The sequence below is a fragment of the Pempheris klunzingeri genome, chromosome 21 (assembly GCF_042242105.1).
Source record: "Pempheris klunzingeri isolate RE-2024b chromosome 21, fPemKlu1.hap1, whole genome shotgun sequence".
Taxonomy (NCBI): Eukaryota; Metazoa; Chordata; class Actinopteri; order Acropomatiformes; family Pempheridae; genus Pempheris; species Pempheris klunzingeri.
In genome coordinates this window covers 12,928,120-12,952,453 of record NC_092032.1, presented here as the reverse complement: position 1 = coordinate 12,952,453, position 24,334 = coordinate 12,928,120, and the positions used below count along the sequence as shown (strand labels likewise).

At 42.5% G+C, this 24,334-nt stretch overlaps 3 protein-coding genes across 4 annotated transcripts; 1 reads left to right on the top strand and 2 right to left on the bottom strand.

The window, feature by feature from the left end:
* Positions 1–690: 690 nt before the first annotated feature.
* Positions 691–4,880, bottom strand: LOC139221100 (Golgi reassembly-stacking protein 1-like). Of its 2 annotated transcripts, XM_070853013.1 has the most exons (9): positions 4,701–4,880; positions 4,128–4,208; positions 3,101–3,304; positions 2,620–2,706; positions 2,395–2,525; positions 2,121–2,259; positions 1,914–2,031; positions 1,677–1,799; positions 691–1,458 (listed from the first exon to the last, which is right to left on the bottom strand). In XM_070853013.1, exons 1-9 carry the CDS (start codon positions 4,764–4,766, stop codon positions 1,190–1,192), a joined length of 1,218 nt encoding a protein of 405 aa, XP_070709114.1. In that variant the 5' UTR covers positions 4,767–4,880; the 3' UTR covers positions 691–1,189. The 2 variants fall into 2 exon arrangements, with proteins under 2 accessions (XP_070709114.1, XP_070709115.1); XM_070853014.1 differs by lacking the exon at positions 3,101–3,304.
* Positions 4,881–5,835: 955 nt separating this feature from the next.
* On the top strand, positions 5,836–8,832 carry LOC139220836 (chymotrypsin-like elastase family member 2A). Its single transcript, XM_070852688.1, has 8 exons — positions 5,836–5,905; positions 6,032–6,126; positions 6,257–6,363; positions 6,543–6,671; positions 6,978–7,114; positions 7,233–7,378; positions 7,695–7,844; positions 7,947–8,832. Exons 1-8 carry the CDS (start codon positions 5,872–5,874, stop codon positions 7,953–7,955), a joined length of 807 nt encoding a protein of 268 aa, XP_070708789.1. The 5' UTR covers positions 5,836–5,871; the 3' UTR covers positions 7,956–8,832.
* A 241-nt stretch (positions 8,833–9,073) lies between these two features.
* Positions 9,074–21,893, bottom strand: csrnp1b (cysteine-serine-rich nuclear protein 1b). The gene is made up of 5 exons (XM_070852687.1): positions 21,703–21,893; positions 15,009–15,201; positions 12,857–13,116; positions 12,449–12,745; positions 9,074–12,337 (listed from the first exon to the last, which is right to left on the bottom strand). Exons 2-5 carry the CDS (start codon positions 15,181–15,183, stop codon positions 11,351–11,353), a joined length of 1,719 nt encoding a protein of 572 aa, XP_070708788.1. The 5' UTR covers positions 15,184–15,201; positions 21,703–21,893; the 3' UTR covers positions 9,074–11,350.
* Positions 21,894–24,334: the final 2,441 nt, after the last annotated feature.

The following is a 24,334-nucleotide window of genomic DNA, read 5'->3' as shown; positions in this document are numbered from 1 at the left end:
TGGCACAAATGATGCATTGTATCACTGGGTCTGAGAGGAATCGGTGTTGTTAAGTTTCCCTCACTAATGCAAGCTGCTCCTTTACTGCTATATCAAACAAATGCATCCCATAATTGTACTGTAGTGCAAGTGATTTTGGAAAAAAAAAATGTACAGAAACACTTCATGTCTCTGTATATTTTAGAAAATGTGATACAGCAGACCAAATTGGACAGCAGTCTTGGCGCTGCAATGGCAGAAAACTGAAGCGTTTGTGTTTTGGATCTATAATGAGGAGTTTGCTGACACCTGCTGTCTCAAAGTATGAAGTCGACCTTAGAAAAGTGGTGTGTGTGAGCTGTCACTATACATTCAGTCTGGTCTCACTACACAAACAGACAAGCAGGTTTTTTGTGAGCATTCTTTTTATAAATATTTGAATATTTTTGTCCATCCATAAAAATCTGAAACATAATTAAAATCTATATAAGAGGAGAAAAAGAAAATAATCAGAGAGCTGCATCGAACATGGCTCACTCATTAACACCAATCAAAAGTCAAGGCTACGCATAAGACAGGAGGGTATTTAAAATGAGACATAAGGCAAAGAGGCTTAAATGACAAATGCCTGAGATTAAAAATCTTTTTTAACACATATACTCGTCACAAACTCAACCCACGGGAAAATAAAAACTTTGAACCCAAGTTCTAAAACATAAAAAAAAAGAAAAAACATAAAATCACATGATGGATCTGTGTAAACTCCAGCTCAAACTTCCTTTTTTCTAACAGTGTTTCATCCTATTTTAGCAGGTAATAATGGTGAGAGCAACATGACAAGACATTAGTCAACTTTGGCTTTTTAGTGCAAACTAGGATGACTTCTAACAACAAATAAACAACTAAGGCTTCATCCTGCTTTATGTTGAGACATACAGTATGCCTAAATTATAGACTACATTCAGATTGTATTAACCGCCCGACTCTCTTTCCAGTCAACATACTAGCTTTCTTAAATGTGCAATTCAGCATGCAGCAATGGCACCTGCATATAAATAAACCTCTTAAAAATTAAAAAACAGTTTCAGTGATGCAACTTACAATCATAACGGAAGCGCTCTGTATCGTAGTGTGCACTAAATCTCTTCTAATGCAACTAGCATCAGTTATGAGTTAAACAGATTACTTATACTTCGGTACAGCGGTCTTCTTAGCTGTCTGCCGCAGCGGTTTCAGAAATCTCCTCCTCAGTGATCTTAGCTGAGCTTGAGGGCTCAGAACCAGCATTCTGCTCCTCTGGGATATTTGTTGCACTCGGGCTCTCTGTGTTGACTTCAAGGCTTGCGTGATCATCTGCAGCCTCTCTGCTCGGGGAGGTGGTGGTGAACAGGTCAATAACGCGGCCTTGCTCAGTCTCCTGGTTGTCTGATTCTTCTTCTCTCTCAGGAGATGAAGGTCTTTGGTCAACAGATGAGGTATCTGTAAAATGAAATAAATACACAGGTGAAGACAAAGGAAACTGCCCCCTCAGGATACTGTATGCTGTTCTAAACGTGAATCTGTAATGTTTGCTGTGCACAAGAAGCTATTTCTGGCCGTACACCGATGACATTTTTAGAAATGCTCTGCATCGGTTTATGCTACATACTTTTCCTTATACAAATAAACCTTAGATACAAACATAAATTAGTACTTACCAAAGCTACACTGATCACCTGAGTCATCTCCATAATTAGCAAACATGGAGCTCTGGCCCATGTCATTGCTGGAAACCATGCCTGACAAGTCTGGAGTCATCGCTTCAGGTATGGCGGAAACATCTGCAATTCACAAGGGACAAATGTGCGTTTTAATCTGTATGAAAACATAGAGTCTGTCAACTAAATCAGACACTAAGAATAAAATGAATGTTTCTTGAAATCAGATCTGGCTACCCAAGTCTACAGCTGGCTGCGTGGGCGAGGTAACACACAGGTCCTGCACAGCTCCTTTGATTTGATTCACATCTCTTTCACTGACACTAGAGGGGCTACTTGCGGCCAAAGAAGGCACCTGAGAACAGAGAACTTGCATTTCAGACTCAGAGAATCAGAGAAAAACTATTAGTCTGCCAAGGAACATTTCATATAAGAAAGATGTACCTCAGTGTGATCACTTGCAACCAGCTCTTTGCTGCTGACAATCAGTGTGGGCTGCAGATCGTTTTCGCTCTGGGTGTTAGGCTGAACTGGACGAGTTGGGATTCTGTGCAAGTAGCCATAGCCAATACCACAGCCTAAGCTAAAATTTAGGACAAGCAAGACAAGGATGTAACTATAAATGTTTGTCTGTAGATATACTGCTCAAGTGTGACATGATCCAATGTAGCAGATATTTGAAATACTTAGACTTCAAACTGAAGAAAGAGTGACCTACCTTCCCTCTCCTCCCCACGCTCCGTTTGGGGTCACCACTACCTCTCTGCATTGCTCAGTCTGAATGTTGTACACCAGCAGCTTCAGAGGTTTCCCCTCATTGGCTTCAATCAAAGAAAAGAAATCCTCTGACTGGAAGGGTTACACAAAAAGAAAGGAATTTACAGTGAATCTTTTCATATCCACTTGCATAAATAAAGGCAAAAAAGAAAAAAAGATGGCTTACATCTTGCAACACCTGATCAGCACCCACGATGAAATCATTGTGAGCAATAAGACCGGCAAGAGCTGCGGGAGAACTGGCCTCTACATCCTAAGAAGGCAAAGATGGTTATGAAGACATTTTTAATTCAGAACAACTGGCTGAAATAAATGAAGACTTAACTTAACAATCTACTGTTATATGTGAATTTATGTATGAGAATAATACAGTAACATTTGTACATTTGGCACCTCATTAGGTAGTACCATAGAGGAATATCACTTTTTATGGTGTGGACCTCCTTGCAAATTTGGCACACAATTATGTCGGTTTTTTTTCTACTTTTTTGACTTCTTTATTGCAAGAACATACGTAAAGAAAATGATGTGCTGGCTACTACCTCAAAGCAGCCGTTAAACTGTTTTATTCTCAGGCTAACAAGAGTTCACCATATCAAAGACAAAAAGTTAAAGAATAGCCCTTATCAAGGCTAAACTTGACTTACCAAGACATGCCAAACATTCTCATTGGCTCCTTCAAAGCTGCAGAAGCGAACACTAGCGCCCAGCAGACCCTGACCACCCCACATGTTACTGGGTATCACCTCCACTTCCCTCACCCGCTGAGTTTTAGAGTTGTACACTTCAAGTTTGACTGCTTTCTCGACATTGGCTTTTAGGAGGTCTTTCAACAAATCGCTCTCTTTGTTCTGGAGAAACAGAGAAATACGAACTATTCCAGCTGAAATTAGATTAAAGCAGATAGTATGTCCACTCTGTCACCTGAGGCTATAATGCAGGCCTCAAATTCCCCACAAAAACTCAAATGTTATCGTGGGGAAAGAAATATTGGATAATAATATTGGAAATATTGGCAGTCAGACAGAGTTTGTAGTAAAACACAACACAGAAGCACACGTTAAAAAACATCCAAAAATTAGATCAAAGCAAGACAAAATCCCCACAATACACCCTTAAACAGTCCAAAATTAGCTATCAGGACCTTGCCAAAGAAAATAAGTTCATATTTCACTGGACAATAAATATGAAAAAAAACTGCAACTTCATTTAAGACCTAATACAGCTGACAACCAGGACAGGTCAGAGGATTTATATGATGAGCGAAGTTATACAGATATGTTTAACTATCTTGGGATTCATGGCTACTTGGTGGCATGTTTCAAAAGGCTGAATGCAAGTGAACTGCATAAAAATGTACAGATCACTGGTCATTAATCATAGACTAAATCCTTAAACAATGGTTGACAATTCTTACATGCACTATCTACTGTTGTGATAACTTTCTCTGATTGCAGTGCAGTTGCTAAAATGCTACTTCTAAACTAACTTTTATTTTACCATTTTGTTCAGAATTATACAGACCTAACCATTCATTTAAAAAAATCGGCAAATATGCCTATTCATTTTCATTACATTTCAGTGTTTGTGATTTTTTTTGGCAATAGTTTTCAGTTCAATAACAGTAGACATGTTAATCAACCAGTGATTTAAGCATCATGGCAGACTACTCACCAGTCTGGTATTTCCTATAGAGAGAATGAAGTCAAAGAAGGGCTCCAGACCAGCCTTGAGAGCAGGTGAGTCTCCTTGAACCTGCAGAGTCAAACACAATCCACATTTGTTACAGTCGCCCCCGTGTGTCCACTACACACACTGCATTAGCCAGAATATGGGGATCCTCAGTGCGAGATAACACCTCCGCTGTTCCTCACATGGTGACTAGTTGATGGGTAACTTTAGCATTGATCCTTACTAGTGTGTGTTTCCGCACTGAGTACTAAACAAATGCACTTTCTAGCAAAGCTAAATAGCTTGGGTGTGTGCCAAATGCCACCTCATCATGGGCGGACACCATTACAGCTGACCGCGGTTTGACGAGTTTAGCTACAACACGTACAGAATAAACTAACAATTACAAACCAGCTACAGTGCTTCTTCAACAATAATTATGCAGCAACAATGTCTGTTCATTAATGCCATAAATAATAAGTCAGTGAGCTAAAAATGGGCCACCCAAAGTCAAAAAGTCAACTGGAGCGACGAACTGAGGTTTGAGTATAACCTTGCATGAGCTCTACAACATACCCCGTGGACATGATATCCACTATTAGTTCCCCCGTCCGATAAAAACGAGCTCTGCGGCAGCCCCATTGTCCTCAGCAGTTCCGCACTAACGCTGACTAAATGTCACTGAGGGAGTGAGATGTTAGAAGTCATTACTGGGAGCCACGCCGCTGATTTAAGCTAGCTAGCGCCAACAGCACTGCCAGGGCTGACAGCGGCCCAGGCAAGGCTAATAAATAGAGATGCCAGAGAAATCGAGCTTAATTTCCGCGTTGGTATCAAGCAAACGGCGTTCGATTAGCCGTCCTTAACCGGGCTCCTACCCTGTTGCCTGGCAACAGATAACGCCAGTGTAATAGCTTTAAGCTCGTTGATGATGAATTTAGAAATTCAGCTAACTAATGCAAAATATATATGAATATATTTGACATTGTATAGCCTTACATAGAACGCGCTTAAAGAAAATCAAACATATTTATTGAACAAATAAACAAAAAAACACAGTGTTAACTCTGCGTTTCCGGTTGCGATTGAACTAGTTTTGCTAGATCATAAAAGAGGATTAAAATGTTAAGCAGAGTTTTAATATATTTATTAGATGTTATGAAATGCTGCTTCCAGATATTTCTATATGTAATTACACTTTTTGCATGCATATACTTTATTATGTTTGCACTATGTGATTACACATCTGTATCTCCCACTGGAATAAGAATATGTATGTTTAATAAAGTCATGTCCTGTAAACAGGCTGTGGAACATTTTCTTCTTCCCACTGGTTGTTGATCAGCGACAGCAGTTATCTGCAGGAAAAGCTGTGTTTGAGTCTTTGCCTGCATGTGAATGCACCTGCCCATTTCCCACCATGATAAGAAAAATTAGCTCCAATTTGTTAAGTTTCCTAAATTATTAAGAATGCAAATACGATGACTATATTCAATAACAATGATTATATAACTATAAATATGAATTTCAAGAGATTAATATGGTTGCTGACTACCTGTAAATAAATTTATTTTCCAATATATTCCCCATTCTTCAGTACAGCATTCGATCTGGAATCATTGACATGGATTGCTGATGCTGGCAGGCAACTTAATGGTTGCCTCATACTTTTTGAAGGTCCTCCAATCTCAAACTGATATAAATAGTTAAACGCAAACCGTACAACTGTGTACATTTGTGCTCCAACATGATTTGGCTTGTGGCTTTTCTGTCCTGCATCGGTACGTTTTTCAAGAAATACGCCACAATTTACGTTAGAGTTTTTTCAGTGCTGTGTCAGTGATTTTGTGAACATAAAATACAACTCCACCACTGTGCTCTCTGTTCATGCTATACGTGTACCAAAGGGCTGATTTGTGGTGAAACACCTTTCAACCACAATGTGCACAATGAGAGGGTCATAGGAGGCCATGACGCTGCACCCAACACCTGGAGGTGGCAGGTAAAACCTACAACCACTACTTTCTTTATTATCGAGCAAATAGGTTTAATATTGAGCTTCAAGCCGTCATGATACTGTATTATTTCTGAAACCCTCTACCGTGTATTTGTGTGTCTCTGTTCTCTCTCAGGCTTCTCTTCAGCATGATTCATACAGTGATGGTTTCTTCTACCACATCTGTGGAGGCACGATCATTGATGGTTTCCACATTCTGACTGCAGCCCACTGTATCCTCAGGTTGGGTCTCTCTACTGGCATCAATATAAACCCACTGTTTGTACTTGTGAACATGTAACTGAATGCACTGAATAGTCAGGCACAAATCTTGTCAACCCTGTTCTGTGTTCATTCCTGGTCTGCTGCATAAAAGACTCTAAGTAAGCATGGTGTGTTTTTATGTCTTATGTTCCTGTCAGCATGGACCCTAGTCTGTACCGTGTGGTGGTGGGTGAGTATAACCTGTATGAGTATGACGGCAGTGAGCTGTTCATCCATGTGGAAAGGATTACCGTCCATCCTGAGTGGACTGGAGACCTTGGCAAAGGGTAAAGTGACAGCAATTCAGACCACTTTTCTTAATTTAGCCCCAATTTAAAAAGGTAACCTGTTCAAAAACAAAACACTATTTTATTACCAGCAGTGGCCCAGGCGGATAGTTTTAGGGGTGGGGGAATCACATATATTTGCATTTACAGCTAGGGACAATCCTGTATTACCACTTCTCTCAGTTTTGGCCACAGATATGAGGTGCCTTACGCAAGCAGATACTCTCTCCTCCTCTTCAAGTCAAAACAGTCAAAACTTTGCTTCTACAGAATCTGGACTACTATGTAATAATTTTTGTCTATTAGAAATGATATTGCTGTCCTGAGACTGGCTGAACCTGTGTATAACAACGGATTTGTGGAAATTGCCAACCTTCCCACTCATGGCCAGATGCTGCCTCATGGCTTCACCTGTTACATCACTGGCTGGGGACTTATGGACTGTGAGAAGACACACACACACACACACACACACATACACACACACAGACACACACCATTTATGTATTTCTGATAAAACAACAAACAATTACGCTCCCTCTTAACTCTGTTCTTTCTCAGATGTTGGAAGCGTCCCTGCAGTCCTGCAGGTGGCTCCCATCCCCGTGGTGGAGCATTCAGTCTGCTCCCAGCCTGACTGGTGGGGCAGCCTTGCCCTGAACACTATGGTGTGTGCTGGAGGGGATGGAGTCATATCAGGCTGCCAGGTAAGCCTGCAGCACGTAGTAATGTCCTGAAACCGGTTCGCCTCAACCCTAAACTAGGATATTCAAGTACTTGTATTTATTTTGCATTTCTTTTCAACATAAATTCTCATCCAAAGGTTCATTTTCCTCTTATTTTTGTTCTGTAATTCAAAGTGACTCCACAGTGAGATAGTGTTGTCAGTGATCCCGCAGCTAGAAATGTACTTATTAAAGATGATAATTCTGACAACAATTGCTGCTATATTATGGAGTATCTTTGCCACCCAGCTATGAACCCTCCCTTCTTTGTGTCTGTTCTTATTGCTACCTGTCACAGGGCGACTCTGGAGGTCCCCTGAGCTGTTTCACCTACGGAGCCTGGAGAGTCCACGGTGTTGTCAGCTACGGTCCGTCTGGCATGTGCAACCAGGTGTCCAAACCCACTGTCTTCACCAGAGTCTCGTTCTTTCTAGACTGGATCTATTCAGTAAGCTCCCTGTTAACTCTGTTATGTGATTCTGAAAATGTTGCCGTATTTCGCCTGCATATTCCAGCAGCCTCACTTTTATTTCTTTGTGTGTTTTTCCAGGTTTTGTAAAAACTAAACATGGCAAAGTGTCCAAACTGTCAAATGGAACCAGTGTAATAAAGCCATCATGCGTCTCAGTGATTTGTGTTGAACATACAATATGCTCTCAAGCTCATAGTTCTTGCTTTAGCCAAAGGGTGGCGATAGTGGTTCATGTTTGGACTAAATTACAGGCCGACTCCTCTCAGGCTTTGATATGTTTCTTGGCATTTTTTTGCATTCTTAAAGTCTCAGACATGTACCACTCATTGGAAACATATTATGTTTGTGTAACACGCTTACAGCCAGTTTGCATATGGCGCCACAGTTACGGTGACAATCCTGGTTCTCTGACCTCACAAACTGCAACCCCACTGAATGCTAAATTCCTCAGGATGTTTTCACGGATGTCTTAAACCAAAGACCAAAGGGACTGGACTTCTTTTAGGCAATGTGGCATGGAGGTACACCCTTTTAATGCCGCCAACATCAAAGAAAACCAAAAAGACTTCTCGCAACATCTACCTTCAGACTTAACAAGATCCTAATTTTCCTAATGGTGGCCAAATGTGAGCTATACGCAGTCACTGGCCTGTCTCGGTATTCTGGCCATATGTTTGTGGTGGTAGTCAGGAGACTACAGCATGACATCATGTAAAGTGTTTTTCTCTAAACCATGGAGACCAGAAGCCACAGATGAATTCCTGTGGTTCACACACAAAAAACCCCTCCAGAAAGAATGTTGTTTCAGTGCATCTAATGTAAGCAGGAGCCAGCAACTGACTTTAATACTTCAGAAAATATAACGATTTTAGTGGGTTGACACATGGAATGACTTAAAATGCTTTCAGTTAGGAGGACTACATAAAATTTGCATGAGTTAAATCAAATAAAGCAGCTGTATGGGCATAGTTGCTTTCTTCTGCTTCTGAATCTAAACTTCATTAAGGTTTACTATGTACCTTAGGAAAAATGTGCATGTTTTTATGGCTTATTTTATGGTGAATGCATGTCTTTACACGTCTCATTGTGAAACTACAGGCTAATTTTCACATTTGTGGCCAATAAAGGTTTCATAATTGTTATCGTGATGTAGCACAAAGTTCACTTCACACAAATCAGCACATTATAAACAACAGAGTCGAAAATTTAGAAAATGTTTTTTTTTTTATTATTATTATTTGGAGGGACAGGCTGTCAAAATGGCTTAGATGAAAGAAACTGTTTTTGAACAGCAGGTTAAAGTGTGAATATGTAAAAAATAAAGCAGCTTTGTGTGCTCTGCAGGACCATTCAAGCAGAAATATGTACAACACAAAAGGCAAAAAGTAAGACACGTTCTTCGAAAAAATAAAATAAAAAAGCTGTACTGTAATACATTACATTGATAAACACTCACTGTTGCCATTTCTTCATGAGAATTGATGTTTTATACAAGAGAAACAAATGTTTGCTTGCAAAAATCAGTGCCCTCTTCATGGCATAAGAACATGTATCGGATGGATTTCAAAGTAATCAAAAAGGCAAAAAGCGAATAATACATTTCCAATGTGCACTCTGCACTTTTCAAAGTATACAATTAATCAGAACAAGTTTTAACAAACAGGACCTGCATGCATAATTTCTAAAGGGTCCAGAAAGGCTGTTGAAACAGCTGTAGAAAGGGTGAGATATGTACATCAACTCTCTAGTGTCCTCAACTGTTCACACAGGTGACAGCAGAATCACCTTCAAAAGGTCTTGTTCTATAATCCATGAGGCAACTCTTCAATTTTCAGGGTTTGTGTGTGTGATAAAAATTGTATAATATATGCAGTTTTTATCCACGAAAACCCTTTACATGTGTAATTTATAACATAATGTAACCCAAGTCATAGACTTCCAAAAAATTCAGAATACAATCAAATTGATCTTTGCAATTTACTTAGTTTTAGTGGCATTTCGCTAAGATATCAAACCATAAGACTGCCTATGAAAAATACTTCAGAATGCTAGAGAGCAATAACCTTCATAAGTATACATTTCTCTATAATTCATATATTACAAAGGTTGTCCCAGATTGAAAATCACTCATTTGTCTTTGTTAATAAAATATTCAATTTGTCAGTGATTAGAATTCTTTTGTCAACCTACATAAATTAGTTACAAAATATTAGTGTAATTTTCTATGGTTACATTATAGGCAGCGATACAATAGACCCATAATTTAGTTTCAGTGATTAGGGAGATTCCACAGTTTTCAGTCCCAAAGCTTAAATGGAAGCACTGTGCACACACCATCGGCAGGCATGGCTCCCCTGATAAGCAGGCACATCCAGTAAACTTCACAACACCCCATTTTATTGCCAAAATGTCTTAAATTAAATAACTACTGAAATGATGACATAATAAGTTACCAAAGAAAAATGTTAAATGTATAAGAGAATAGATATTAAATACTTTCTGATGGACTTGTGGTCCCATTTCCCATAACGACGCCTAAATGTGATATGGAAAAAGGGAAGGAAGATTGCACTTTCAGGTGAAAATATCAAACCACAGTGCTTCTTGAGTGAAAGTAGGCTTTGTCTGAAATAAATAAAATAAAACCATAAAGGAAATAATTTAAAACAAAAGCAATAAAAGACAATACAGCTACAGCTTTTAATGGTGTGAGCATTATTTCTAGTTACCCAGCTCATAAATAAGAAATCCATAATTTAGCGTTGAACTTTTGAAATCGACCCCATACAACCAAAACAATGCCTATTCATACGTAACTATTTTCACAGATAAAGTGCTGATCGAGGAGCTTTTAGAGGGGTTTTTTTGTACCATATAAGACCCTTGGGAGAGATCTTGAGGAGAAAGAGTCCACTAGCTCAGGATTCGACACAGGGAGGACCCTACCTACTCAAGTCATCTGGGTGTAAGCCCAAAGGAAGGACATGAACAGGACTATGTTGTGATTTGACTCGGGTTTCATATGAAGGCCATCACAGCAATGGTCACCATACATTGCCTCCAAAAGCTAGAAAGCTAGAAAAAATCCCTGAGGTGCACATTCAGCTGTGTTGAGATTCCCAACCTGGCCCCAGTTTAGGTTGATTCCTGTTTAGCATATGGTTGGTGATCTTGGTTTGGTTAAAAGAGCATTCTTAGGAATTGAGAGCCATCATTGGTGTTTAAGGGCCTGGTCAAATTGATCTCTATTTTGTATATATATATTTTTTTACTCTTAACACTAGCTGCCATCTCACACAGCAATAATCCCAAACTGCTTTGCTAACATTTTGAAGGCAAGTCTGGAATTTGAACATTTATTAGGCAAGAGGGAAATCACAGCTTCCTCCAAAATCACGTTGACAACGACTTCTTACGTGCATGTTCAGTCCCCTCCCAAACCCCTGTTTTTTCTTGCACGGTCCAAACATTTTCACGTTTTGTCAAACTTTCACAGACTCCATCACAGACAATTTCATGGCTTCCTCCAACAGCTGATTGTCTGTAAATGTGGCAGGGGGTTCTGGGACGGATTCTGAAAGGCCAATCAGTGACTCCAGGAGGCAGGTCCCCGGGTCACTAGTCGGAGGGAGGCTGGGGTAACTAGGCAACTGAAACTGAAAAAAGTTGTCCATGTGTTCGTACTCCTTGAGGGAGTTGTAAAGCGAGGTGGGTCCCAAGCAGGGGAAACCATCAAAGAACTCCAGGTCTGACTCCGAGGAGAGGCTCAAGTCCATGTTATAGTTTGCCGAGCGATCGATGGTGGGGGAGGGTGTGTGTGGCACACTGCTGCTATGAAATAGGGCGTTTCCCTGGTTGGCATTCTCATCCAAAAGTTCTGAGATGGCTGTTGCTCGATTGTCTGTGTGATCGTCTGCCAACAGTGCAGCGTCTATATTGTCATTCTCATCAGCAAAGTCCACCATGCTAAAGCTACTAAAAGCCTCCGTAGATGGCTGCTGCTGTTCCTGCCGTTGATCTGGGCAGCAAGAGTCTTTACGGTCTCCACCCTCCCTGCTACTTCTTGAGCAGTTCTCTGTGTCGCTGAAACTGAGAATGCGGCTCAGGCCTTTCTCATCGACGTCCAGCTGGGTGTGATGCTCACATGGGCCCTCGCCTGCCTCAGAGTCCTCACTCTGACCTGAAGAGTCTGAATCCGTCATATCACTACTGCAACTGTTCTCTCCAGCTGTCGCAAGTTCTGGGCTAAAGGGGAAGGAGGGCACTGCTGGTAAGGGTGTGGCCCCTGTTGTGTTCTCCTCCTCCTCCTCCTCTGTGCTAGACTGCTCCTCCAGCCTTTTCTCCAGCTCCAGCTTCATGATAGTGTGGATATAATGCGTCTGTACCCTGGTGGAGTTGAACTCAATGCGACCCTCTGTGTTTCCGCAGCCGTCCTTGGTACAGCCACATGGGAAAGAGGAATGATCCATCTGTGTGAAGCAGAAGGAAGTAGTTTAAAATGACTTAAAATACAGATAACAAGAGTCCCAACTGTACTGTAGTTTGAAGTCCTTAATGTTGAACCATTTTTCAGCTCATACCTGACATTTGATGCCGGCCAGACTGCAGCTACACGTCTCAGGTTCACAAAAGCCCTGGCAGTCGCAGCCGCAGTTCTCCCTGGAGATCCTCAGCTCATGCAGTTGCCTTTTCTCCTCCTTGTCAATCTTCTTCACACCGGCTGCCTTGAGCAGTGCGTAGCGACGTTTCGGCGGGTAAGGCTGGAGGAAAGAGCCCTCGTCCAAGTTGGCTCCACCGATATCGATGTCCTGCTCGGGGATGTCGTCCACCGTTAGCCGCTCTGCCTCCTCGCTCTCTTGGGTTCCATTCTTAGTCAGCTGAAGAGAACAAAGGACGTCAGAATTTAAATTGTTGCTTTGAAATTTGTGTAACCGAAATTTTGGATTTTTACAAATTATTCTTTTACACTTTGGGGCTAATTTTCTTACCTTCAGTTTGAGAGCCTCCAGCTTTTCCTCCCTGAGTCTGTTGAGGAATTTTTCCCGGCGTAAGAGCCGCTGCTCTACGGCAAACTCAGCAAGCGTATAGATGCGGAGCAGGCTGTGGCGCTGCATCATGCCCAAAGTGCATCCTCCTCGACTGGGAACACTGGTGAAGCCCTGACACCGAGGGAAGAAAAACACCGTCACCTGGTCAAAGGTCACGTTGCCCCGTCGTGCTCTCTTGGATTTCTTAAGGATGGATGTTACTGTGGATAGAGAAAGAGTACATTTAGAATACATCTTGTCCATGAGGGATATTAATGTTTTTAACAGAAGAGTATTGGTGTAATTGTTTGAGCTGCCTCAACTGCTTTCATGTGCCACTAGATGGCATAATGCCCCACTACTTTAAGTCTTGACTTGTGTGCAAACCCTGCTGAACAGACTGTAAAAGGACACCCCTCTGATTCATTGCCCTAGTCCTCCACCAAGCCTTATCATGTACCCAATTAAAAGACACTGCTAACAGGAGTCCAACACCCTTACATCCTGTAAAGTGAAACCCAAACTACCAGGAATCCATTCAGCCTTGTTCCTTGTTCTACTGCACGACAAAAACCACCCAGCCCAGGAATTTCCCCTTGGTGGCCGGCACAGTGGAGGAAGCACAACTGCCAGGATCACAAACTAGTGAGTAAATGCTCGGGGCTTCCGGAAGAGGTGGAGAGTGGAAGTGTAACTCTCAGGACAGGAATAAAAGTTTCCCACCCTGCTCTCCCTGCTGGCGAACAATCCTTGCAAATGGGCTGGTGACCGACAAGAGTCAAAGGTCCTCTCTCTGTTAAAAACATTCAGGACCCACAGCAACCAGCCATCTTTCTATACCCAGACAAATACAATAAAACCATATAGGAATCAAAGTAGAACCATATGTGGGAACAGGCTCAGCAATTATTCAAGCTTTATTATAAATTCCACTTCCTCTGCCCAGGAATATGCTCGCTTTAAGACAAGCAGGTTTTTCCTCTGCTTAAGCTGGGTTTCTTTTCACTTTTTTTGTGCACATGAGAACAGAAAAGGATGCCAATACTCAACATACTTAATATTCCTTGTAGATTCTCATTTTCTCAGCCATTTGCCATGAATTGTTTTTTGGGACACACCCTGAACAACTGCCCTCGAAAGTCACAGGAAAATCTGCGTACTTGGTGAGATAATTGAAACTATAGAAACTGTAAGAAAAGCAACCTTTTACTCCCAGTGCAGGTACGAGCAATAGCCTTACTATATCGCCTAATCTACTCCCAGGGGTAATACAGATGAAACAAACTGCCAGTTTCAGCTTCACATTCATCAAATCCAGTCAGGCTCATGACACCTGCAGGAGACAAATGACACCTTCTCCGCTGCTTCTAAATGGGATAGCTTTGCTGGCTGTTTTTCCCCCCTTCACATCACAATGGCAGGCAACTTTCTGTCCAACACAAACACCAGATTATAATGGTCTGCACAATCTGCTCTTCTAGATGTGTCTGCATGCCTTCTTTTCTTGATTGGCTTTCCCCCCTTTTTTTGTATCCCTTCACCCAGCCTCTTTCAGCACCTGTGCTGGGTGCACGCCCGGGCTTCAGACAAGGCTCTGTGTGTTTCCAGCCTTGGCAACCTGCCACGCTTCTCCTCCTGGCTCCCTGCCCCACCATCCTGGAAAGCTCACAACTGTTTGCCCTTCTCCCCTACAATCCCCCTCCAACCCGACTGGTCCCCCAAAGGCCAGCAGACACACCCGGGACCAGACAAAAACACCCTAAAGCCCCTCGACCCACATCTCTCAAGGAAAGGTGAGGCTCTATCTGTCTGCAAGGCTCTGGGAAGAAGGTGGAGACAGATCCAAGGTGAGCAGCCACTGCATAATGCGATTAGCTATTTTGCTGCTTTAGGGCATGAAATCAAAAGGAGTATTCATTGCAGAAGTCTGAAATCATTTCTGTGAAGTGTTTCATGAGCTGCCAACTGACTAAATTCCTTAACTCTCCCCCATTTTTATAGGTTTGTTATCAGGGCCTCCACAGAGTAGTAAAAACAAGGCTAGATAATGCATTAAAAAGCATGTACCATCAGCTCCTTCTATGATTTATTGCTGCTGGAAGAGGACACTCACTGTTGAAAGGTGTTGCTGGGGAGCTGGGGTTGCTGGGGGTGGAATCCAGGGTGTCCGAGTAGCAGCTCTCCCCCTCCGAGTCCCAGCCTGAGCAGGCAGAGGAGAGGGAGGAGGGTGAGGAGTAGCATGGGTCCTCATCCACCTCCTCAAACTTCCTCTTGAGAAGCCCACTCATGGCGTCAGCGCGAACAATCTGCAGGAAAGAGCAGAGGGAGGGGTTATTAGCAAATTATTCACGCTTATTTGAACAGCTTTGATGACCAAGGATTTAAGTTTCGTCTTCTGGGTGTAAAGTATCTGGTAATATAACACAGCCAGAACCAATAAATAAACATTATCTGTGTGTTGCACAGAATCTGTTGTGCACACACAGGCTTTTCACAGTGTTATCGGTACAAGTGAGACCTGTGTTGAGCCATGCGAGACCGTGCGCATCCCAATCTCGTGCTGCACTCAGCTGAGAGTGGAAATAAGCCACGGCACAGGAAGCAATCAATCGGGCCTATTCGCATAAGTCAACAATTACTGGACCCTTCACCCTCTTCCAAATCCCATCAGCCCAGCATATGCATTGATTAGAGAGAGGGACTGCGCACTGAGGCGACCAAATCATCTGGCCATAGACATTTAATTTCAGTCATTCCCTTTAGGCAGCCTTCACTATCAAATATGCAGGCAAAAGCTGGGGCAATTTGCCACTTATCCTGTTTAATGTGTTCACATGGCACTCAAAATAAATATGTACAGCTATGCATAGTCAAGATGTTTTGTTATGCAACTCCTGCAAGTATTCTTTCAGAGCTCCCATGAGAGGGGCTGCTGTTTCAGCGAGAAAAACAATCAATCCTTTGAGAGAGACAGACAGGCAGGGACAGGAAGGAAAGATGACCACCAATTCACGAGAAGAGGGAATGCCATTTTATTTTCAAAAAACACTGTCTGATATCTGTGAAACATCTTCCAAGTGCAAGCGTTGTATCTCTGAATCGCTGAATAATACTCTTGTAGCTCAGAAGAGAACAGAAACCACTGACATGAAAAATTAACATGTTGGATGAGACGGTTTACTGGTGTGTGTTTTATGGTTACAGGACATAAATGCGTCACGTAGTTCTGACAAACAACACTCATCGAAGTTTCTGAGAAGCGTGAGTCGACGGCGACTGCTAGACAAGATGGGTCATCATGGCAGTACTGGGGCTGAGCTCCTGCGAACTTAAACAAGGAGGGACGTGGGCGGGTGGGGGGGGGTGGAAGGAAGGAAGTGAGGGGAGAAGGAAGACATGACTGGGCTCAACTCCAGCGCAGACACTCCCTACGCTGATGTGGAATGGGAAAGGAGGCTTTTACTTTACCCAGAAAGAGATCGTTTCACCATCAAACTGTTTACAGTCTTTGGAATTGCAGCCAAATCACTTACAGCTGCTGCAGCTCGAGCATGTTATAGATGCACTTCAATTTTTGGTTATTTTTAGCTGTGTTTCTTCAAATATTTGCTTGGCAATACCTATAATTTTGTAAAAATGTTTAGAAGGAACTGTCTGGTGGCATTTTTTCACTTCTTGTTTTTTTTTTTTTTTTTAGCTCTCAAAGGATCTTATAATTAGCTATATTTATGTCCCAAACATGTCAATTATTAGACCGGACATGGCTCTGACACAGAGACACCAAGCTGTCCTGCCAACATGCTAATGTGGCACCACTAGTCCTTAGAGGACAACTAAATGTGTCAAATGCATAATGCCAAAATATCTTCCAATGCCTGTAGAGGAACTTTAACTCCATGTGTGACCTGCATGCCAGATTAGTCTTATCAGGATGTTATGCAAGCGTCAGCACCCGAAGAACAGAAAAAAAAAAACCTGGGCAGGTATGCAAGGAGGTATGCAACAGGGAGCAATTATGCAAAATCAGTCCTCCCGTTTGACAAGGATAAAAGAGTAGTCAGAGTCCAGGGCAAGAGGCTGACACCTTTGTATAGGCAGTGGGGGCAGCTTTGTGGCTGTGCACAGGGTTATTGTTATTGCTGCAGTCAGATATTGCTGTCCCCTGTGCACATATGATGAATGAATCACCTTGCAATGGGTCAAGCTGGCTCCTACTGTCTCTGCAACAAACAAAAAGGCCTCCTTCACACTGTGGCCACCATGGCGCTTAAATGTGCTTTACATTGCAAAACCAATGAGAAAAGCAGCCGCTTATTTCCCATCCATCAACTTACTTGGGCAGGAAATAATATTCAGATGTTCTCTGCAGCTCTTAATATTATCACATCATGGGATTTGCCTCGAAACACTTTAGAAACACCTGGGTGCAGCATCTGTTGCTCATGTATTTACTGACCAGACACCAATTGTGTTCTAATTGCCATCCCACAGCATACATGTCTCCTTGTGAGGAAAGAGGAGCACACATGGGTTCACCTTACATTTTTGCCATCACCCCCCCCCCTTTTTCGCCTGTAAAAAATGAAAACAAAGCTGCGAGGCATCCTCAAGGGAGTGCATAGCGCCAGCTAAGCAAAGTCTTTTTAATTAAAAGCTGCAGTGAGGCAGAAGGGGGAGGAGAGGGAGAGGGGTGGGGGGGCAGTGGTGTCAGAACTGGGTCATTGTCTCTTGACTGCAGTCTACCTGACACATTGATTTGTTAATCCTGTTCAACGGGCAGAAACAATGGTGAGAGGTTAATCCTGGCAAGGGGACGGCTTGTAGTCAATCTGGAGCTTCTCAGCCTGCTCAGCCGCTGCACCCACAGAACAAGGCCAAGAGAGCAGGGAGAGCGGATGGAACAAGGGACTCGGGGTAAAAAGACAACAATCGTGCAATGACTCATTTGCAAAAGGGTGGAGGGAGGGGAAAAAAAAGGAACAAAGATAAAAGGAGAAGAATTCAGAGCTGACTCCTCAAGAAAGCAGCGCCTGTGAATGTCTGCTCTAAATGGAGAATGGATGTGATCGGACAGCCGAGCCAGAGAGGGAGCACAGCATGTTTTCAACGCGCACTAAATTATGCATCACTGTCATTCCATCAACCACACACAGGCAGGCAGATAAAGGACGCATCCGCTGAGGTGCTCCCCAGCCAGTTGTCACAGAGTTGGGAAGATAAATCTCAGGCGAGGAGATTTGTCACCAGAAGCACTACACAGCTCAAGTCAGATGCATAACTATGTCAGTCGAATACGATTATCTTGATACATGCAGCTACAGGCTGTTAACAGGACTTCAGAATACTAATTTATTTCTATTTTATCTGCAGACAGCTACTCAAGTTCTTATTAAGGAAATTTAAATTATTCAAAGAGGGGAGAATGTTAAAAATGTTGAAATCGCACATTAAGAACATTCAACAGCAAATAAGCTGATAAAAAAATAGAAGATTTTAGTATGGAACACTCCCTACCTTTGCATCTAGTTTTCCCAGAAAGACTGAATGTATTTTGCAGGAGACGCGCAAAAAACAGGGAAACCATGAAGACAAACTGGAATTTGTGTGTCCAGGATCTAAATCTGAAATTCTAAAGTAAACCAATGTTAATATGCATCCCAGCAATGTGTAGAGACGTCAACCAGCAGCCTGTTTGAACTGCTCCTGTCTGCCCCGCAGCCCAACAGGACAAGTCACAGTTGACTTTGCCCCCTTGCTCTACACGTCCAGCCCCTCTGCAGCTGATAACGGTGTGGGTGGGAGCGACAAGTCGCACTAAACTTAGCCAGCCGGGAGCATTTACATGGCACACTGACAACACTGTGCAGAGTCTGAATGACTGACTGACTGACTGAGTTGAGTGCTCATAAAATGTGATAATGATGAGCTTGGGAGTCTTCCTGCGTGTGAGGAAGCGTGTCTGGGCAGGCTGTCCCTTGCGGGCTTCAGGGTATTGCACCTCCCACTTCCAACTCTGTCACAGAGAAGACAGGAGGGAATTGATCAGAGCCATCAAGGTGACGGCGGGGCTGGATTCCAGCTCCTGCACAGCTGGAGAAACACTGGCTCATTTCTTAGGCTCAGCTGTTACTCAGAAGCGCTCCACCTGCTGGAACAATGCAGGGAGAGCTCCTGTTTTCTCCTCTATGAGCCTGTTGTTCTCACTGAAGCCCGGAGCTCGCTGTGACTGTGCCACAGAAACATTCTGTTCCTCTGCCTCGACCCGTGCGCACGCCGATTCCAAAAAGGAGAGGTAGTGGGAAGAAGGAGGGAGGGTTGTACAAAACAAATAAATAATGTCATGTCTCCAAGCCACAGGAATTCCATTCTGGCAGCGCCACTCTTGCTGTAATAGTGGGAGAAGAACACAGGCTCTATCTAACCCAGATGTGTTTTCTACTCCTAACCACTGGAAAGTCCTGTTCCCATAAGGCGGCTGAGCGAGCCACCTTTCCTAGCCACACCTGACGGGGTATTAGCTTACACGTGGACCTCATATGCCCTCAGCTGTCATTAATCTGCTATGCAGGCCAAACTTGAATGGCCAGGTGATGCCTAGAGGAGTCAGATAGTCTACTCTTACGGATTTGGGCTAGTTTACTCAAATTCTAAACAAAACAAAAAGAGGGCTGAAAAACTAGTTTCAAGCACACTGGCGTAAGTCTCGCTGTGCATACAGAAAGATAAAATATTGAAAATATGTAGCTGTGATTTTTTTTTCTGACAGATTTGCATGTAACCGAAAATGTGCAGTGGCTTTAAAAAAAGGCAGAGTTGAGAAACTCTCAAGAAAAGAATTCCTTTGCATAACAGTCTACAGCAGAAAACATGCAGCTTTGTGTGTGTGTGTGCTTGCATGAGTGAGTGTGTATGTGTGTGTGTGTGTGTGTGGAGGAAGGGAGGAGGTGGTTGTGGGTTCAGGGGTCGTGCTCCAGTCTGGGACACTTGCAGTATGGAATGCTGGGAGAGGACAAAGCAGATGGAAGCTCATCACTGCTGTGTGGGAGACCATCAGCAGGCTCCCTGCAAACCCCCTCCTCCTCCCCGACCACTCAAGTCTCCAGGCATAAAAGCGTGGGGCCATCCTGCGTGACCGAAATGAAGCAGGCACAGACAACCTGTCTGAACCCAGCACCGTGCTGCCGCTGCTGCTACCGCCTCTCCCAGCTGGGGAGACGGGCACTAAAACTGTGTGTGAGCTTCCTGAGGTTGTGAAACACACACTGCAGTGCACAGGAAGTGGCCATCCAGATTATCTATGCTGTGTCTGACAGCTGTAGGCACCACAAGGTTAGCCGAGTGTGGGATCATATGAGGTATGGATAGCATTAATCATGATTGACATTCCTCAAAATATCAGACCAGGGCTTTTGTTGCCTTTAATCTCATTTAAGTTAGTTTTTAATAATAGGCAACAAGCTGGTCAGCTCTTATTTACAGAGGCACCAGGGTGTAAAATGTGAGCTAAAATGGAAAATCATATTATGCAAATGGGGATAAAGACCTATTCAACATGACTGCACATTCCTGGGAAAAGCTACCACATGAAAGGCGCAGCATCAAGTGCTATATTCCCTCTCTGTAAACAAAGGATCATTCAGTTCTCTGTAGCCCAATTCCAGAAATCATGATTCCAAAAATGATCCGGGTGAGGTCGCGCTAGAGACGATTCATTTCATTCAGCCGCTTTATCAAAAACAGATAGGCTGCTGCTCTGTGAATCAGGAGCGTCACACTATCATGTCATTTCTGATCAAATGCGTTAATAACAGCCTCCCATGGGGACGATTATAATCTTCTAAATAAAAAATCGGCGCCTTTTCCAGAAATTGAACGCGCAGGCATTTATGCGTCACAATTACTGGTTATGACAAGGGAATATCCATGTGCTATTATGGGAAATTGTTCAAACAATGAAGGCGCTATCCACACCTGGCTCCCAGCCTTTAAACTGATACCTCCACGAGGGAGAGGGGGTGGGGGGGTGGGGGGATTGGTTAAACATCAACCCTAAATCAAAAATCAATCATTAAATCTGTCCGTACGTGCTGTCTCTCCGTGTCTCCCCTCTGACCCGATCATTCCTCGTGATTAATGCTAATTCTAATGACAGCAGCCCCGTCAGCTGTGTGTGCTCACATGTAGTGCCTTCAGGAGTCGCTCGAGTTACAAGAGGCGCACCAGCACCGCTGAGGTGAACGAGAGCAACTCCGCACGGGCTGAATACACAAAGCCGACCTCATCAACAGTTCAGATAAATGAATCCACAGCCGAAAACACGCTGCGATGTCAAAGCACAGAAAGCGCAGCCCTCCCGGTGCCAGCTGGGAAGTTTCTAAAAACCGGAATAATCAGCGATCGATGGAGAAATCAATGAGTGAATGAAGCGGATTGTTGGAATCTCGCCTAAATCAACAAATTATTTTATTTATTTGGTGCCGTCAGCTTATGATCACCTGTGTGTGAACACTTGGTGAAGACTCAGTCGTGCCATGTCAACATTAACAATAAATCGTCAAGTTAAAAACGAACGCGACTACATGTAAAGTGTGTTTTAAGAGAAATCCAGCCAGTAACACCACACAGACACACCAACAACAGCGTTTTCACACACATCTACGCAAACAGTGCATTTAAATGACTTCGGCGTGAGAGAAAAGAAGATTTAAAGTATTTCTACCCCTCCTCCTCCTCAGCTGGGGTTAGACACATAAAATACGGTGTTTCAATAAAGCCAACAGCGAACTCTCCATTCTGGGTCTACTCACCACCAATTCGGGTATCCGATCACCATTAGTGACAAAATAGCGCTGGATAAACAGCCGGTGGGATAACAGTGGAAGTAATCCAAATGGCACGAATAAATACAGCGCTTATCCCCTGCATATACACAGCTCTCGGCGCTATTGTCTGAGTGTCTCCGCCGCGCACGGGGCTCCGCACCAGCTGAAGCGCTTCCCTTGTCTGTAGCAGACTGGCGAGAAGCGCAGCCTTTTTCGTCAGTGGAAAACTCCCTCCTGGCGTCTGGTCTGACGCAGGCGGTGACACAGGGAGGCTGCCCACGCCGCTTCCTGCCCGTCCTCCTCCTGCGTGACTGTACCCGTACTACCTGCATGAGGAAAATACATATGCCCATCTATTGTATTCAAATGATGATGATGATAATAATAATAATAATAAAAATAATAATAGACCGAATATGTCATATTATTACACATGCTGTATATGTCAGAAACAGTCGCTCCTGAGCTTCTGGTGGTGAGTTTACTTTGATAGATAGATAGATAGATAGATAGATAGATAGATAGATAGATAGATAGATAGATAGATAAAAGATAGATCTTTTAAACAGTGACAATATACTGTATGAATAAATAGTAGACAAGGGCACTAAAAGAGATAGATAAGAAAATACAATTATGAAAAACTGTACTAAAACTGACTTAAAACTGAACTAAAACTAAAAACTAGTTATTTATTAATATATACAATGAAGAGCGAGTGCAGCACAAGGATTAAGTGTTTTTTATGGGTAGATAAATAGATAGAAAGAAGAAACTTTAAGAAATTGTAAAGACTCAACATATCTGAAATCTTCACTCAGAAATTGAACAAAACCTAAAAACTAGGTCCACACTCCTTCGTAGTAACTGTTCTGTTATGACAGAGACAGAATGCTGTATAAATAGATAGACAAGGACACTCACTCTAAGAGATAGATAAGAAAATACAGTTATAAAAAACGGAACTAAAACTGACTTAAAAGCTGAAGTAACACTAAAAACTAGTAGTGTAAATATGTACACCAATGGTGTACATGGTGTAGTATAAGGAGTAGGTGTTTATGGGTTGAGAGAATTATTTAGCTTTGTAAACACTAAAAACCTGACATGTAACAAAGCTGAAAGCAGCACAAGAACAACAACACGCTGTGCTGTATCTTGTCTTGTGATGTTGTTCTCATCACCAAAACATGTTGCATATTCACATACGATCCCCAGATTCTTGTCTTTATGAGCTAACTGCTGTGCAGTGAGAAGCAGTATCACACAGACAGATAACATCACCATCTCTAATAGTGACGTGGGAGGTGCTGTAATGCTCTGTGGTGTGGCTTATTTCCAGTTAAAGGAAAACACTGACTAAGCTGTCTGAAATTATGACTCAGTTTCTTTTTTATGGAACGCTAAAGTGAAGCACCGTTTCAAGGGAAACCACTGTGTTTACCATAACATGCTTCATAGGAACTCCTAAATCTATAAAATCTGTTATCTTTAATAGTTTGACATCAATATGATGAGTATCTAAACACTCAGAGAGACCATGAGATACAGCTGAAAGCTCTGGAAAAAGCTACTAAGTGGACCTTGAGTCAAGATTTCTTTAAAACTGTCATGTCCTCGTAGTTTTTCTGCCTTGAGGAAGTTTACATTCTGCAGTTTAACAGTTTAACTCACTTTTTTGCTCAGAGGAGAACATTAAACTGCTCTCATATCTGTCTGTGACGTGTACAGCTAGCAGCCGGTTAGCTTAGCTCAAAGACTGGAAACATGGGGGAAACATCTTGCCTGGCCCTGTAACGAAATCACTAATAGTAACGATAATAGAAATAATGCAAGATGAGATTTATCTTTGATTTATATATTGGGGAGATTACCTTCCCAGGTTTGAGTGAATGGTATATTGTATTATTTTCTTTAATATAGATAGGTAGGTAACTACATAATATAATGTACTTTTATTAGTAGTGATTAGGATTGGCAGAGTGATATAATGCAAGTGATGCATCACATTACGTTGAGTTGTCCTACAGTTGAGATGGACATTAAAGTGTATCGAGTTACAGAGAAGGGTTATAATAATAATGATTTCTTTCCAGTTGGAGACTGATGCTACTGTTAAAATGCCAAAATACTGCTTTAAATTTGGTTCCAGTAACAGAGAGGGCTTTAAAACAGTATTAAGACCTTTATTGTGAAAATAAAAGTTTAATATTTATGGGTCCATTACCTTGGAAAGAACTATGTCATTTGGAAGTCATTTTAGGAAACACAGAGTTTAGTTAGTTTGGTTTATTATCAGTTTTGATCTTCATAAGACGAATTGCCCCTTTAAATGAAACTTGCAGAATATCGAGTTGAACAGCTAACTCAATAAATACGATTTAAAAAAAACGAAGACATTTAAAAGTCCAGACTTTCTTTTAGTGAGCAGGATTGGTGGGGCTAAGACCCTGAAAATAGTTTTAGAAAAAGTTTCCATGGCCAAGAACTACATTCTCACACTGAATTAATGATCATTCTGCAACACTTTCCCCAGCACCCTCACACACCCTTTCCCTCCCCCACTGACCTCCTCTCAGGTATTTACAAGTCTTGCTGCCTTCTGCGAGTGCACTTA

Excerpts from the sequence above, each read along its gene's own strand:
- LOC139221100 (XM_070853013.1), bottom strand. The coding sequence starts at position 4,766 with ATGGGGCTGCCGCAGAGCTCGTTTTTATCGGACGGGGGAACTAATAGT. Across the intron at positions 2,707-3,100 it reads AGAATGTTTGGCATGTCTTG|GATGTAGAGGCCAGTTCTCC; the intron begins GTAAGTCAAGTT and ends TTGCCTTCTTAG. Across the intron at positions 2,260-2,394 it reads GCGTGGGGAGGAGAGGGAAG|CTTAGGCTGTGGTATTGGCT; the intron begins GTAGGTCACTCT and ends CCTAAATTTTAG.
- LOC139220836 (XM_070852688.1), top strand. The coding sequence starts at position 5,872 with ATGATTTGGCTTGTGGCTTTTCTGTCCTGCATCG. Across the intron at positions 5,906-6,031 it reads GGCTTTTCTGTCCTGCATCG|GGCTGATTTGTGGTGAAACA; the intron begins GTACGTTTTTCA and ends CGTGTACCAAAG. Across the intron at positions 6,127-6,256 it reads CCAACACCTGGAGGTGGCAG|GCTTCTCTTCAGCATGATTC; the intron begins GTAAAACCTACA and ends GTTCTCTCTCAG.
- csrnp1b (XM_070852687.1), bottom strand. The coding sequence starts at position 15,183 with ATGAGTGGGCTTCTCAAGAGGAAGTTTGAGGAGGTGGATGAGGACCCA. Across the intron at positions 13,117-15,008 it reads CCCAGCAACACCTTTCAACA|TAACATCCATCCTTAAGAAA; the intron begins GTGAGTGTCCTC and ends CTCTATCCACAG. Across the intron at positions 12,746-12,856 it reads TGGAGGCTCTCAAACTGAAG|CTGACTAAGAATGGAACCCA; the intron begins GTAAGAAAATTA and ends TGTTCTCTTCAG.